Source organism: Rhinolophus sinicus, chromosome 1 (genome assembly GCF_057876585.1).
Source record: "Rhinolophus sinicus isolate RSI-liver-muscle chromosome 1, RSI-T2T, whole genome shotgun sequence".
Taxonomy (NCBI): Eukaryota; Metazoa; Chordata; class Mammalia; order Chiroptera; family Rhinolophidae; genus Rhinolophus; species Rhinolophus sinicus.
In genome coordinates this window covers 168,695,675-168,710,829 of record NC_142501.1, presented here as the reverse complement: position 1 = coordinate 168,710,829, position 15,155 = coordinate 168,695,675, and the positions used below count along the sequence as shown (strand labels likewise).

At 40.2% G+C, this 15,155-nt stretch overlaps 1 protein-coding gene across 11 annotated transcripts in view; it reads right to left on the bottom strand.

The window, feature by feature from the left end:
* Nucleotides 1-729: 729 nt before the first annotated feature.
* Nucleotides 730-15,155, bottom strand: part of AFF1 (ALF transcription elongation factor 1) — a 178,528-nt gene continuing 164,102 nt past the window's right edge. For all 11 annotated transcript variants that reach the window (XM_074323818.2, XM_074323832.2, XM_074323851.2 and 8 more), the window contains 8 exons: nt 14,343-14,589; nt 13,553-13,644; nt 13,285-13,342; nt 10,308-10,444; nt 9,643-9,714; nt 9,087-9,224; nt 6,975-7,180; nt 730-6,019 (listed from right to left, as the gene is read on the bottom strand). In XM_074323818.2, the coding sequence (XP_074179919.1) occupies nt 5,898-6,019; nt 6,975-7,180; nt 9,087-9,224; nt 9,643-9,714; nt 10,308-10,444; nt 13,285-13,342; nt 13,553-13,644; nt 14,343-14,589 (1,072 nt within the window). In that variant the 3' untranslated portion in view covers nt 730-5,897. The remainder of the gene's footprint in view (nt 6,020-6,974; nt 7,181-9,086; nt 9,225-9,642; nt 9,715-10,307; nt 10,445-13,284; nt 13,343-13,552; nt 13,645-14,342; nt 14,590-15,155) is intronic.

The following is a 15,155-nucleotide window of genomic DNA, read 5'->3' as shown; positions in this document are numbered from 1 at the left end:
TTGTTCATTAAGGTCAATGTAAGTAGAGGTCACCCTAATGAAAGGAAGAACAAAAAAAGAAGAGGTGGGTGGTGAGGTCTTCATCAGAGTTGAGTCAGAGGCTGGAGGGGCAGGTGTTGGGATTTTGTCGTGCAGTGAGGGGAGGGAATTAGAATAGTCCCCCGTTTCTGAGTGTTTATGCCAGAGACTAGGCTGAGCACTCTCCATACATCATCTAACGCTTGCTTTTACATGGTAGATAACCAAGTTTATGAGAAAATAAACTCAGATAGGTCACAGAGCAAAATGGAGAGCCAGGATTCAAATTCAAGTTTTGATTTCCTAAAACCACTGAGGTAGAGTGTTTTCTTTCAGAGTAGCAATGGGAGGAGAGACCAGACAGCCTGTCGATTCAATTCAATACCAACATTCTACAAATCTGTCTACGCAGCAAACAAACTGAAAATAGGCAAACTTGGTCACTGTTGCACCTAGCAGTTGATGTTAGAAGGATAAAAAGCCCCACTGGTGATACCAAGCTGATGTATGTTTAAGATCTTGAAGATAAACCGAGCGGGATGAGTTACCCTCTGCCCGCACTTTTCCCATTTCAACAATAAACACCTATTGTGAATGAGGGTGCATTATTCCATGTGACATTATCCTTGGCTGTAAATGGTCATTACATAGAGCAATTTTAGGATTCTTTTTTTTTAATTCAGGCAAAATGGAAGCATGACTCAACTCCAGTGATGTCTCTAAATTTTTATTAATTTTTTATTTTTACAGCTCTTATCCTCTTGTGAAAAGGAAAGAATTTGAAGGTGAACAAATCAATTACATTTTTTTACAGCAATTAATCCTCATTACAGAGAACAACAAAAGATCTGTGGCACATTCTCTTTGGAAAGATCTTTTGCAAATTTTTCTTCTAAAAAAAGAAAACAAACTATATAATTCTCACAGACCACGTCTCTTTCAAAGGACTATACAAGGCAGCTAAATTTTATTCACAAAAGCCCCAGGTTTCAGTTCCACTGCTCAAGTAGATAAAATACACGGAGTCCCCTTTATCTGTGTTGCACATCTCCCCACTGAGACCATTGCTGCTTCCCTATCCTACAGACAGTCACTGTGTGGACCAGACAGCTGGCATGTTATTCCACAATAACTAAAGGAAAATTCATTTTATTTTAGAGATAGACCAGTGATCTTCATTTATCAACTGGACAATTTTTTTCCTTTTTAAAACAATTTTAATAATACCAGGATTTGACTTTCCTCTAAAGTTATAAGAAAGCAAAAAATATATAATATAATATAATATATAATGGTAATAAATAAAAAAAAATGGCAACCCTGCTCAGGTATCATCCAAAACGATCACATTCAGAAACAAATAAAACAAGATTTGGGACACACACACACACATACACACACACCAACATCAACAGTGTATACTTGGTATCTGGGGGGGGGGGGGGGGTGTGCAGTAATTTTAACAATACATGTTGACGGCCTGAACGAAAGGCGAAGATAATACTGCCTGTGTTAAGCGTCGCTTAAACATCTACTTTTAAGCAAAGCAGGTTATCTTAGGTCAGCCACTGCCGGGTCTGCCCAGTGCAGCTCGGCCAGCCGCACTGTCAGTGGTCTTATTCCCTCGTCCTTCCAGGCCGATACAGTAATATCCGGGCTCCCAGGGAGCTGCATGTTTCCTTGCTGCTCTCTTGGGTAGAGAAATACAGGCACTTACTTCTCTCCTCATCACAGTACCTGTTGACAGCCGACACACAGCGGAACAGAATATAGTGTGATTTTTCCCCAGGACAATAGGAAATTTACAGCCACCTTAGGAAAGGTGGCAGGTGGTACCTGTCAACTCATCGTGAAAACTCAAGAACGTGGCCAGTCACAGCTCACTGTCAATCACTGAGAAACCAACACAGCTGATTGCGTACGTGAGATTCATATGGTAGAAATACCACTTGCAATGTTTGAAGGAAAATCCCCAACACCACATTCTTCTGCCACTCCACCTCTGGCTACCAAATGACAAAAGATAAAAAAGGCACAGGAAAAACCTTACATCCATAAAACCTAAATAGGACCAAAAACAAAGAGGCAACCCATTAGAGAAAGGGGAAAAAGGAGCAAGTACCACCACAAGCCGGACTCCCCTCCATAGTCACATACAAAACTCACTTCCAGTGAGCAAATCTCCGTATCTGTGTTTCTCAAAGAAACTCAAAAGAGTCTTGCAAGATTTAAATACTGCTAACCAGTGATAAAGAGTGTAATAGATGAAGTGGCAAAGTTTCTCAAAGATTTTATGTAGTGTCTGGGAAAATAAATTCTTAAGAAAAAAAGAGTGTGGTGGGAGGTGGGAGATCAACCCTCACTTGATTCATTTACCTTAAGAGGCACAAACACACCTCCAACTTCATGAAGCAGAGGAGCAAAAGGGGCAAGACCCACCTAACATCTCTTAATTAAAGCCATGGCAAATAATACAGCATTTTTCCAAAATTAGGTTTGGTTAGCAAAAGGCACAATAAATATATCCAATTCAACCAGCTTCTTATTCTGTGTGTGTGTGTGTGTATGTACACGTACACACATCTACTTTCATATCTCAGAGCTAGAAGTTTCGGAGGGCACAATGGTTTCTTTCTACTGCCAAAAATTACTGAACAGGAATCAAAGTAGTAACCTCCTGCTCTTACTAACATTAATATTTAAAGTACCAATTAAGACAAGTTTTTAGCCAGAAAGGGGTGGAGTTTTTTTTTAGCTTCTAAACATCCTGAGATCTGGAATTAAAGGATATAGAGCAAGGGAGATAAGTGTGGTCCAATTTGTCTAAGGGAAATAGCTAATATATTTTGGTCAAAACAGATCTATAAAATAAAGGTCCTTTTGTTCCAAGAGATCAGATGCTTTCCGCATTTGGTATTGTGATTAAATCATAATATCAGATAAGTCATTCTATTGTAGTTCTCCTCCTGATGATATGCCTACTGGACCCTCCAACTCGCCACCACAGCTCGTATGTGACCTATGTTTTCACGTTCTTAACCCAGTGTAATTTGGTAAATTTCAGTAAAGTGTTTTTCTTTGTTTAGCAGGGGCCTTAGTCTGGCTAAAATCTCAAGTTCAGGGATTCACATTTTAATTATCTCAAGAAAGGATAGAAACATTCAACATTTTTAAAAGTAAAACAGTGTTCTTCCATTTCCTAGTAAAGACACACAGACACACCCACAGACACACACGAAATTGTAGTGCCAAAGGCAATATTTTACACTCCATTTTCACAAGATGTTTTGTATTTGTCTCACTGTGAAGTGTGTATTATTGTTGTTAAGAACTTCACAGATTCACAGGTAATTTTATAATCGAGTCCTTTCAATTATCTACCTCAGTACAAATTTTGCCTTTGGGATTTTAAGCATGCAGTGAAAAAGTGCAAATGATTTAAAAGCCTTTTGATTTCTATATACAACTGTAACAGCAAAAAGAGCTTATGAACATTAAAGATTCACCAGTCACTGCCTTTTACATATTCTATTTAAAAAGTAGGCATTAGGAATTCTCTTTTAGGTACAATACATGTGGCAGTAAGAATCAGAAACAGTCCTTGATCAAAATAGTACAAACTGATCTCTGCAAATTCATTAGTTTTTCAAGGGATAAATAAAATTTTAATATAAAGGTCAGGGGGGAAAAAAAGAATAAGGCCACTGAAAAAGCAGTCACTCCTTTTAGAATCGGCTGAGAAATGGAGGCAGAAAGGTCCTCAGTCAAGCGAGCACAGTGGCTTGCTGACAGGACACACGCTCCCACCCCAGCGCAATCTGCATAGATCAGAACCCGCCCCAAAGAACACATCCTTCCAAAATAACAGGTGGCTTACGTGGGGAAGTGATAGGGTAAAGGGGGCAGAACTGGCCAAGAAAGAAGAAAAAAGGATGTTAAATAACTACATCAGCCTGATGGTGGTGTCATGTCTCCTACACACAATGCCACAAGGTTGCTTTTTAAATAATTTAAAAAGGACCATGGTTTTGCTTCAGAATATCAATGCATAAAGTCGGTCCATCAAGATATCTGAAGATAGCAAAACTTCCAACATGAAGTTTTTGATGCTCAGATATTACTACTGCTTAATTCTGTGGCTTTAACCTAAATATGAGGTGACAGACCTTTGCTCCAGCTACTGATGGCACAAGAACGGGCTAAGACGCTGAAGGAACAACCTCAGACAGTTCATACTGTGAAAAAGAAGCATCACTCCCATCTTCTACACATCCCTTCATGTATCTGCCAAATTACCAAGAAAGTTCTTACATTCATCATATGGACCTTAGACGGCTTCATTATAAATAAAGATGGAACTCTCTTCTTCACTAAAAAATGGCAAACATGCTTGGTAGCAAACAACATGGAGAGGGGCAGAACAGGGTGAAGGAAGAAAAATAAACCAATTGTACAGACACTACTCAATTTTAATACGCGCAAATTCTACTTCTAAAAGGGATCAAAAGAATTGGCTTTTAAAAACACTACCCTCAAAATAATGCTTCCAATAATAACCTTCAAAGTGTCAATGAAAAAGAAAATCCATGCTTGTGGGTATGTGGGAATTCTGATGTGTTCTTTCATTTTAGGTCATTCAAAATGAACTTGGTTTCATGTATATAATACGGCAATAATAATTTATGGAAAGGCCACAGTTCCTCTTCAACCTATCAAATCTAGTTCACTGAGAACACTCTAGAGTGAAGGCATGTGGTGACGATTTATTTTTTTCTTTAATTCACCACCCCAAGTCTCCACATCCTCAGGGAGTTAATTTCCCCTAGACAATCAAGGGCTCTGAAAAGTCTAGTTTTGCTATAAATATAAAATGATTTGTAGCAGAAAAATACAGCCTCTCTAAGAAGTAGATTCCATTTTTCTTTGTTCACTGACAAAACTCTGAGTTTGTTAGACAACATGAGTTACCACATAACTGTAGACCACAGATCAGCACCTCAAATTCCAGCTCTACTTAAACAAAAATTAAAAAGCCCTTTAGCCAACTGGTCATGTATAAATGTTGGTTCCCTTCTTCCCCAAGGTAGAAAATCCAGAATATAGTCAATGGTGACTGCCTTTCGCTGAAGCGGGGGGTGGGAATGGCAGCGCCACGTCCTTGATGGCTTCCCGTGTGCTGCTCGGACTCGGGCTGCCTTCCAGCACAGTAACGAAGAAATCAGGGCTGGGGTGAACGTGCAGTACTCCAGGCCGTGGAGGGTCGCCCTCGAGTCTATAAATTATGACAATACTTGGTATTATCAAAGCCACTGTTCATTGGCAGAAAGTGGGGTACAATGGAGTCCTTCACAATTTATGTTTTATGGATGACTGTTAGCATTTATCAAACAAATATTTCCCCCAAAAAAAACTTAAAAGAAAAAAAAAATCATCCAAAAAACCCTACACCAAAATTCATTGTTAAAAATATTGCCTTCTGGGAATGGACTAGTGTGACTACTGGGATGACGTGAATTTGCCTTCAGAGTTGAAATTGCTTCTCCTTTCATTTCATTTGTGACTTGCATCCTGCTGGTTTAAAAAATACGGAAATGTTTCTAGACCATTCATACACCCCTCTGAGGCTACATTGCACTTCTGTCCTTTAGTCAGGAAAGGCAAGATCATCTCTGAAGCCAGCCTCCTCGTTTCTGCTTCTGCACAGCCCTCGTGTGCAACCAATGATCACATGGTTCTTGAGAGTTTAGGTGGACACATGTCCTGGCCATCTCATGGTGCTTCTCAAGTTTGGTGTCCTGATGAGACAGATGTCTGGACTGTTTCTGAGGCTTCCAATGTGCAAAAAAGTTCCCAAGGCATCAAATCAACTTGGGGCTCCATTAAGGTGTTTTGGTTCCTTGTTTTAGCCACTGAAAACCCTGTCTTGCGTAGTGCACCAGATCCGTCAAACTGCTGTTGAGGGCCAAGGTGCACACACTTGTGCTGAGCTGAGCAAAAAACTCTGTAAACAAAGCAAAACCAAAACCAAGTAAACACACGTGCACGCACAAAAATAAAAATGGAAACAAAAACTCAAGATTCTAGAAGCCGATCCCCACAATATTCTGCATTTCATCTATTACAGCAAAGAATCACCCTCTACTGCTATGGCTTGCTAATTCTCCACGTCCCTCCACTGGCTTTTGGGAACTGGCTTTTATTTTATTTAGGGTTGAGCCATAATGCCTAACACAGTGGCTGGCACTGGAGAATACCTAGTTTATACTTTTGGATCAATGGATGCATGAAAGGAAAAAACAAAAACCCAACATGTTTTTAAAATGTATTTAAAAAGTATTAGTTTGTTAAGAAGTTCTAAGAGGCAGTGAGGAAATTAAGTGGCTACAGCCAGGAAAATACATGTCATGGCGTGAATCTGGTATTTACATGAGCATTTATTTAGTGGTCACTGGCACGGACATACTCTACTATCTCCTAAACCTTGGATTTCTCCAAGGGTCGCCTTCTCACACAAGTTTCAAGAAAGCTTACTTACGCCACGTTTCTTGTACTGCCACTAACCAGCTTTCTTAACATATACTGAAAACACGCTCAGTATTTAGGTGATGCTACTTCATATCTCAAACTTGCTGTGCCTAGGGACAGCCAGTGACTTTCCTTTTTCATTTGCTCTGCCCTTTAGCTAGCATTTCAGTTCAGGCTGAAATGATGATGCCAGAACTTCTGAAGGTGCTGAGGCCACTTCTAATTTTGCTGAGATCTAGCCACAGAAATCCAGCTCCACACCACAGAGCTCAAGAAAGCATTGGGACTAGGTTATGAGGCAGGATGGAGAACATGTAAGAGTAAATAAGCTACACATTTCCTTTTCTTCAAAGAAATGAATGTAAAATACAAACAATGCTATTCCCTCCCAGTCCCCCTGCCCCAGTAATTACCACCACAGAGCCATTTACCTTTATTCTTTCTGGTAAGGACCTCAGCCTGTTCCCAAAGATCAAAGGCGGTAAGGATGTGGGAAGTGATAGTGATATAGGAAGATGTCATGTTTTGGATGGTGGCAGGCATCCCACCGCTCCCCACACTGCCAGCACTTGACTGAGATCCTATGGAGCTGGCAGCAGAAGGCATTGGAGAGAGAGGGGATGGCGTGCCTGTGCTTCTGGAAGGTGAAAAAAGAGAGAACTGCTTAATCACCTACACCCCCAGATTACAGGTTTCCTGTCTCTGGAACTGCAGGCCAAGTCACGAAGTTTCAGTGTGTACCAGCCAAAATGACAATCAGTTCGATAAGGCCAAAGAGACACTGTCCACTTTCAGTATTTTGGGAACTTACTCCATAAAATACAGTGGAATGGGACCCACCAAATGAAAAGAGTAACTCGATGGAGGCCAGGTGTTCTTCACTGGACGTGGGCAGCTCTGTGTTCCAAACCTGTTTTTCCACGCCATTTATATCATCTGCTCCCTAGGCCTGGAGTCCCTGCCTCTCCCACCCCCATTCCAACTTCTCCTAGTAAGACACACTGCCCTGTGAAAAAAGCCCTAATCTCCCATATGTTCATTCTTTCATCCCCATTAACTGAGCACCTACTCTGTTCCTGGCACTCTTCTAGACACAGGGGATATATCCAGGCTTCCTTTCTTCCACTGAAATTGTTTCTTTGCATTTATTAACTTACCTATTGCATTTCTTACATTCCATTATATTTTCCTATTTATGCCTTTCCCTGAGTCACAAGCACCTTGAAAGCACCATTTCTTATTAATCTTTGCATTTTTAGCACTTAGCAGAGTAAGTGCTAAGCAGAGGCCCTTGATAAATACCCGCTGCATTGATGCATGACTGTGGGATAGCCAACAAGGAGACCGGACACAGACGTATCACGAATCAGGGGGTTCATGATTTTCTCTTTCCTCTCCTCTTGACTATATACCTATACATGCAAGTTAACAAGTGCCTTGATATGGATCAAATGAGAAACACAAATGAAATAAATCATTTAGACCTAACGGATATAAAATGGAAAGATGGGTCGGCAGCAGTAACCTCATAATGTGGTTGCACCTGCTCTTTGGTTGCATGAACCCTAAGTGTCCCCAGCAGAAGGTATATTTTGAAGGACTAGAGTGGAAGCTCCATGAGGGCAGTGAATCTCATCTGCTTTATTCACTGCTGTATCCCCTGTATCTAAAACAAGGTTTGGTACAAGGAAGGTACTCAGTCTATATCAGCTGGAAAAATGGTAGAGGAGTTATCTCAAATAATGTGACTGACAACATAATAACTTAGAATAGTATCTCAGAGGTGGGAGTCATGAAAATTTTCCGAGGTGGGAAGTTACTTCTCAATCCAGACTGTCTTTTTTTTAAGAGAGGCCATATGGGAATCTCTTCCTTTGAATGTGCTGGAATTGGGGCAATCTTCTAAGTGATATTCTTAAAATAGCAAAACCTATCAGAACTGAGAACTTGTCAAGGAGTATAACCAAATTAAAAAAAGACTAGGCAAGTATTACAGGGAAGAAAATTCTATCTTCACCTTAAAAACACTTGAAGTATTGTTTTTCGACATCTTATGATGTCGATGAACAATTTCAGTTCACAAAGTGGGGGAAAAATTTACTAGAGATAATCGTTTTTGTTCTGAATATCACTGTTATGGATCCTAGAGAAAATGGAGGGCATACAGTTCAGGAAAGTTCTTGTTTACTGAAACACCAAGATGACGTGTATATAAAGAGAAAAGGTTTTGGCTCTGGTTCTGTTGGCTTGGCCTCTAGTTGTTTTGTGTTATTAGGCATATCTATAGATCCTCAAAGCTCTAACGTTTTGACCCTATATCCTTTGCAATTATCTTTTTATGTTACCCAATCAGCAAACACCTTAATTTATGACTATTATCAAAGAGGTAGAAATACACAAATAATTTAAGTTTAAGGAGCAAATAAGCACATAGATGTATACAATTTTTGAAAAGCCAAAGTCACATGTATGCAAATGTTTGCAAAAGCAAGAGATAACTAATGACCCAATATTCAAATTTATTTAAATTAGCTTATCATTACCTTGCAATGCATGGAGAAGGCGCCCGGGCAACTTTGGAAGAACTCTGGAAGTGTTCATTAAGAGTACGAGAATACTTTATTGCTCTATCTTTTTTACAACGAAACATCGCCATGTTCAAAATGGACTGACAACGCATGCTATGAACATAAACAGAAGGTCAAGTGTTACCGTGTAGATATTGAGTGTCACCATTACAGAAAGACAGCCATCTAACCTTTTACAGTCTAACGAACACACTCATCTGCACGAGGAAGAACATGTTAAGAATCTTGCTTACTGCACTCTTCACTGTTATCAGAAATGTAGCAGAAAAACACAAATATACAAGGATATAATTTAAGTCACGAGACGAAAGCATTTATGGAGTCATCAGTAAAATGGCAGTAGGTGCCATTTCATAATATTTAACTACCACTGGGAATAACCCCTTTACCTTAATATTTTATTGATTCAATTTTCACTGTAATTTTCATGCTAAGTAAACACATTTCAAGATCTTTTTGTACATCAAAAGATACAAAAGCAAATGTAATACTTTTTAGAAAAAGTACTCACCATAAAACAGCAAATATTTTCTCTTGTGTTGGTGCTGTGGAGTCTGAGAAGGATTTCAATGACATTATGAATCTGTAGGAAAATATAAAAACAGATCATGTTAAACAAAAGTAGTTGGAAAATCCTTGACACAATGACATCTTACTATGTTTGTCTAGGTTTTATATTGATTTTTCCTGAAGCTGTGGAGACAAGAGCAATATAGAAAAAATGAGGTTTTGCAGCAACAATTCAGGCCATTCAGAAAACTAGGTGAGGACGTGTCTCTGCTCTGGCCTGTCCATTGACTTGAACCCAAGTAGACCCATGTCCTGACTGAGTCCCCTGTTGAAATGCAGATAATAAAGAAGGAAGCTAAAAGTGAGCTGAGAGGGCATCTGATAAGAAAGCCAAACTGGAAAAACCAACCTCTCTCTGAAAGATTTGGCATTTCACACTGCACTTGGCAAATAATGTAGTTGGATCCAGCTTTTCTGTTCTAACATTCATCTAGAATATAATTTTAGTTCAGGACAAAAAAAAAAAAAAAAAGTTCCTGGATCAGTAACTTGTTTGAAGGCTCCCCTTTATTAAGCTGTCTTCACACTAAGGTTCAAATGGATAAAGGCAATAAAGGTGAGGACAGAGAAGTACTTAAGAGGATGGCAAACTGACTTGGCACTTACTTAATGAGGACTTCGGCTTCAGAGTACACCGAGTAAGCCGACTTAGACGCCGGGCTCTCCGACTCCACGGCAATCCCACACTCAATGAGGGACAAGGCAGCTTCCAAGTACTTGAAAGCCTTCCCAACCTTGTCCGTCTGTAGGAAGAGAAAATGGTCATTGTGAGGCCTGAGCCAGACTTTTATTTAGTTTCTCACCCACATTCTTTACTGTAACTTCCCTCCTCCGTCATAGTTTAATTATGGCCACAGGGAAGTGTGAGAACAAACCAAATCAAAATAATTGCTGAAGCCTTTTGGCTCTGACCAACTGAAAATGTTCTTTTAGCACAAATTCAGTAGGAAAAAGAAAATAATCTTGTGATAAGACTATTTCTCTCAAAACCTCATTAAAGTACATATTCAAACTAAGGCCAGGAGTACACAGTCTCTTTGTTATTAGTATGCAATTACTCCTTATATCATTTTCCTGATAAATTAATTATTCTATACCTCTAGAACAACACACACAAGTTTCTTTGTAGGTGTTGAAGTTTATCTTATAAGTAGAAAACAGTATTGGTAATGAGCATCATAGATATGTCAAACAATGATCGTTTTGTTATCTCACAGCCCAACAGACTGTCTCATCTCATTTCGAAGTCTGGGTTAAATGTACCAGGCTGTCCCCTGGGCGAACAGGGAGAACACTGCAGAGTCGCTTATAGGAAATATAGAAATAAAAATGAAATCAGATACTGGTGGTCACCTAAACCTGAAGACACATTTTATCCGTTCATGCTCTTCTCACTCGGTGGGATACAGGCAAAAAGGCAGCTCAGCTTAGACTACACGTGCGTGAGCACCACATGCTGTAAGAGCAACTATCACATCTGCAAGTTTGTAGTTTCTGCTAGTGCTTTCATTTTGATCATGTTCAAAAAGAAAGAATGACAACAGAAGAGATGCAAGTGGAGTATGAAAAGATAGTGACATATCGGCAAGGAAAGGTGGTTTAGCGCTGCTAATTTTAATTTTTTTAAATAACCTGACTTAAATATTTTTTTTCCTAGAGAACCTAGGCTCAGAAAATTAGTGACAGAAAGAATAAAAATTAAATTAGCATGGCCCAATTAATCAGCAGTACAGTGTCTCATTGGTCTGCCTCACTGGTGGGAATTTAACTTATTTATTCAATACCATGTCTTTCATGGAATTTCCAAAATTTGTATTGGCCTGAGGATATAAACAGAAGAAACGACAGTAACGCAATTATGTTATTATCCACCTCCTTAAGTATTTTGTAAGGCTAATAGTATAAATATATCTATAATAAACTCTCCATGTATCTCCTAAGACAGTGTTCAAGTACTAAAATCCTTATTTCCCTACTCAACAATGAATATAATGCAGAGATGAAATACACTCTTCTATATTCAGCTGTGCACTTAACTACTTGGTATGCGGAATGGACATCTTTGAGACACTGTGCAATTAAAGGACAATAATTCAAAGAGGATGGCCTTTCGGGTTTTTGTCCAAACTGGCCTACTTTGAGACTTGAAATGAGACGTCATTATTTGTTAAAATGGGGCGCAGTGGGCATAGATGAGGACCGTCCTGCACACACTGGGATGTGTGGTCGGCTTAGGCAGGGGGAAAGAAGATGTGCCTGTGTACAGATTCAAAGCAAAACGAAAACAAAGTTCCATGTAGAATACTTACTTGTTTGACTAATGAGGGAATCTAGTGCGGAAAGCATCCAATGTCAAGATAAGTTTTAGATAACTGGCTAAGTACTGAATATTTACTTTTTCAAATCTCAAAAGATTCATCCAGTCCTAGCAACAGCCTTACAAAGTTGGAGGGAAGAAGGCTGAGAAGACACCATTGTCTGGCACTGTCTTAGTCCACTTCCTCTGACCCAGGTCATCCGGGTTATAGAGTCACTTTAGAGACAGGACTAAGGGGGCTTGTCTTTGACCCCCTTTCAGCATCCAACATGGTAAGGACTCAATAAACATTCTGTCCTAATGAATGGGGACCCCGCCCTCCCTAGCCTGTGTGAGAACAGAGGTCAGCAGACACACTGACATCACACAGTGAGCACCAGGCCATGAGCTTGACAGCCGTCACGGACTCATCTGGTTCGGACCCCTGTGGGCCTCTCGAGTGTGTGGTTAGGTGTGCATGGGGAAGAAGGCAGGCCACCACACTCTTCTCCTGTGGCACAAAGTTCAGAGTATGGTACTCGCCGAGGTTTAGGTTTGGGAACACATTAAGGTTAGATGATTAAATATGACAAAGGGCCAACACTAATTATATTGCAGCAGAGACGGAAAAGCATAATTTAGTTATGTATGCAATTAAGAACAAAACCCCCCCTTTCCACAACGTCCACAGACATCAGGTAGAGAAAGTTCATTTTTCAAGCATGTTTTTACCAACAGGACAATCACTGCCTGCATCTTACTATGTCATCTAATGGCTTTGGTCTACTGTCCCCTCAGATTCGTCCCTCAAGGGCTTTAAGATAATTTTGGAATTGCAAATAGGCTACCTCAACTTTCAAAATATTTCAGGGTGAACACAAATAGATCGACTTTCACGAGCAGGACCCGTTTTACAAACCCAAAGAGTTGATTCAATGGGACAAGGAAGCAGTTATGTATTAAATAAAACACTACCAGGTAGATCGACTTTCATTCATTTAGATATAAAACTTGGGACTAGGTACTTTGTATATTCGCCCATGAACAATCAATGGAGTCAAAGAAAAGAATGTCACTGCGAATCCCTTTCCCCTTGTGCCTTAAGGTCCTGCCGATCCTGCCATGGCGTGGCCAATGCCAGGCCCAGGCCGCACACCCCCTCCTACTGCTGCTCCCCTGCACCCCGCCCCCCCACAATATATTCAGTGGTATGTAACACTGTAAAATGAGATGAGAAATATTTTATCAGAAAACTTTCTACCAAAAGGATAAAGAGCTAAGACTGACCATTAACTCTGCTTTTTGCTTCAACTTTTTCACCTCCTTCATGTGAAGATCTGCTTGTCTGAAAGAAGAAGAGATCAGGGGTGGGTCATATGAACCTGAAATTACTAGACGGAGCAAGGGGACTGAAGAAGGCTGAGAAGGTGAAAAAGGATGGGAGGAGAAGAAGGGCAAAGAAGAGGAAGTAAGCAAAGGGTAAGAAGAAATGAGGAGGGGGAAGGACGAAGAATTGGGCAAATACGGGATATGAAGTAAGCATCCAAAATCTTACTTGTCAAACTTCACTTGAGGCTTCCCTGGTTTCGAGTTACCGTTTGGCAAAGAAGGCACTGGAAAAGGATTTGCAGTATCTCCAGAAGATCCCTTTAAAAAAATCATTATACAGATCGCACTCTGTCACTGACCTAAATGTACAATCCCTTTAAATTAGCCCAAAACAGCAGTTCAAAAGAGAGGAAATCAAACACTGAACAATTCAGCTTGGTTGAGCACTTTTCCAGCTAGATTTAACTGAAACTGTAGGTTCTGATTGTAGTGGGGATTCAAAAAGATATAGGACAAACTGTTCAAGAGAACAGATAATCAACAAAACCAAATGTCACATTTTCTTTTAGTCAATACATATACATACGTACATACGTACATACATACATACATACACACACGTTAACAGGAAGATAGGAACCTGTATTTGAGAAAAGTGGTTAATTTCTTCCCATTATAATCAGTAACAAAAGTATGAGGTCAAACATCCAAACCAAGAACAAAACAGGGTCACCATTTCTTACTACAAAACATCTGATAAAAAATTAACACAAAACATCTATTCTGATTTTTCACCTCTAGATCCCTTTAAGAATAAACTGCCACCTAAATGTTCATGCGCTATTAACTATCTATTACTCTCCCTCTAGAGACCTTTAACCACAAACAACTCATTACTGCCTTATTTAAAAATGATGACTAGCTCTGAAGTAACATTGTTAGGCACTTATCTTATTTGGGAACTTAAAGATACACCCATACATCCCAGTTGATAAACAGCGGCCTCCCCGACTTACTTTGTGTTCTGTGGAGCTTCCAGAACCCTTTCCCTCAGCTTTTCTGCGCTTGGGAACGGGCGAGTCCTTGTGGTTGCCCTTGGTACTGCTGGCACTTTTGGGAGGGTCCTGGCCACAGGGGTGCGCTTCCCGCCTTGGCCTCTTCTGTGTAGGCTTGGCTGGCTTCTGGGACGACGAGGACGAGGACGACACGTGTGTAGGGGGAAGCATATCCTTCTTTGAGGGCTCAGAGGAGGGCTTAGGTGTTCTGGAGTCAAACAGCACACAAAACTAAGTTACGGCAGAACATGGACCACATACCTTAGTTCTTTAGTTAAAAGGACACATAGCTGCTGACGCAGAAGACCATGATACTCCGAAGTGTGAAATCCATTTTGTAGAAAGGCCAAATCTCAGGGACTTTGATGCCTTTGAAAAATCTAGTCCTACTGATGAGTACTAAGTCAAGCTGTATGGTTTGTCACTAAGCCGGCCGCGTGTGCCAGTGGTCCTAGCGTTCCCTCACCAAGCCAGTCTGCGTTAGCTGCCGCCCAGCCTGTCCCTTTCTCATAAGCAGACCGCCACCTTCACATCTGACTCTGTCACTCCCAAATCCTTCCATGTGATACTCTACACTTGTTTTTGCCACATTTTGTGAAGCGATTTCTTGAACAAATCAGAGCATGAATAATAGTGACTTTTTGTAACTTTGGACAGGTCAGTTTAATCTCTCTGTGCCTTGGTCTCCAATTCTGCAAAGCACCTTTCTTATCTTTATATAAAAATTCCATCAGAAAGATATTAATTCCAGGTGTTTAGAAAATTTTCTACTCT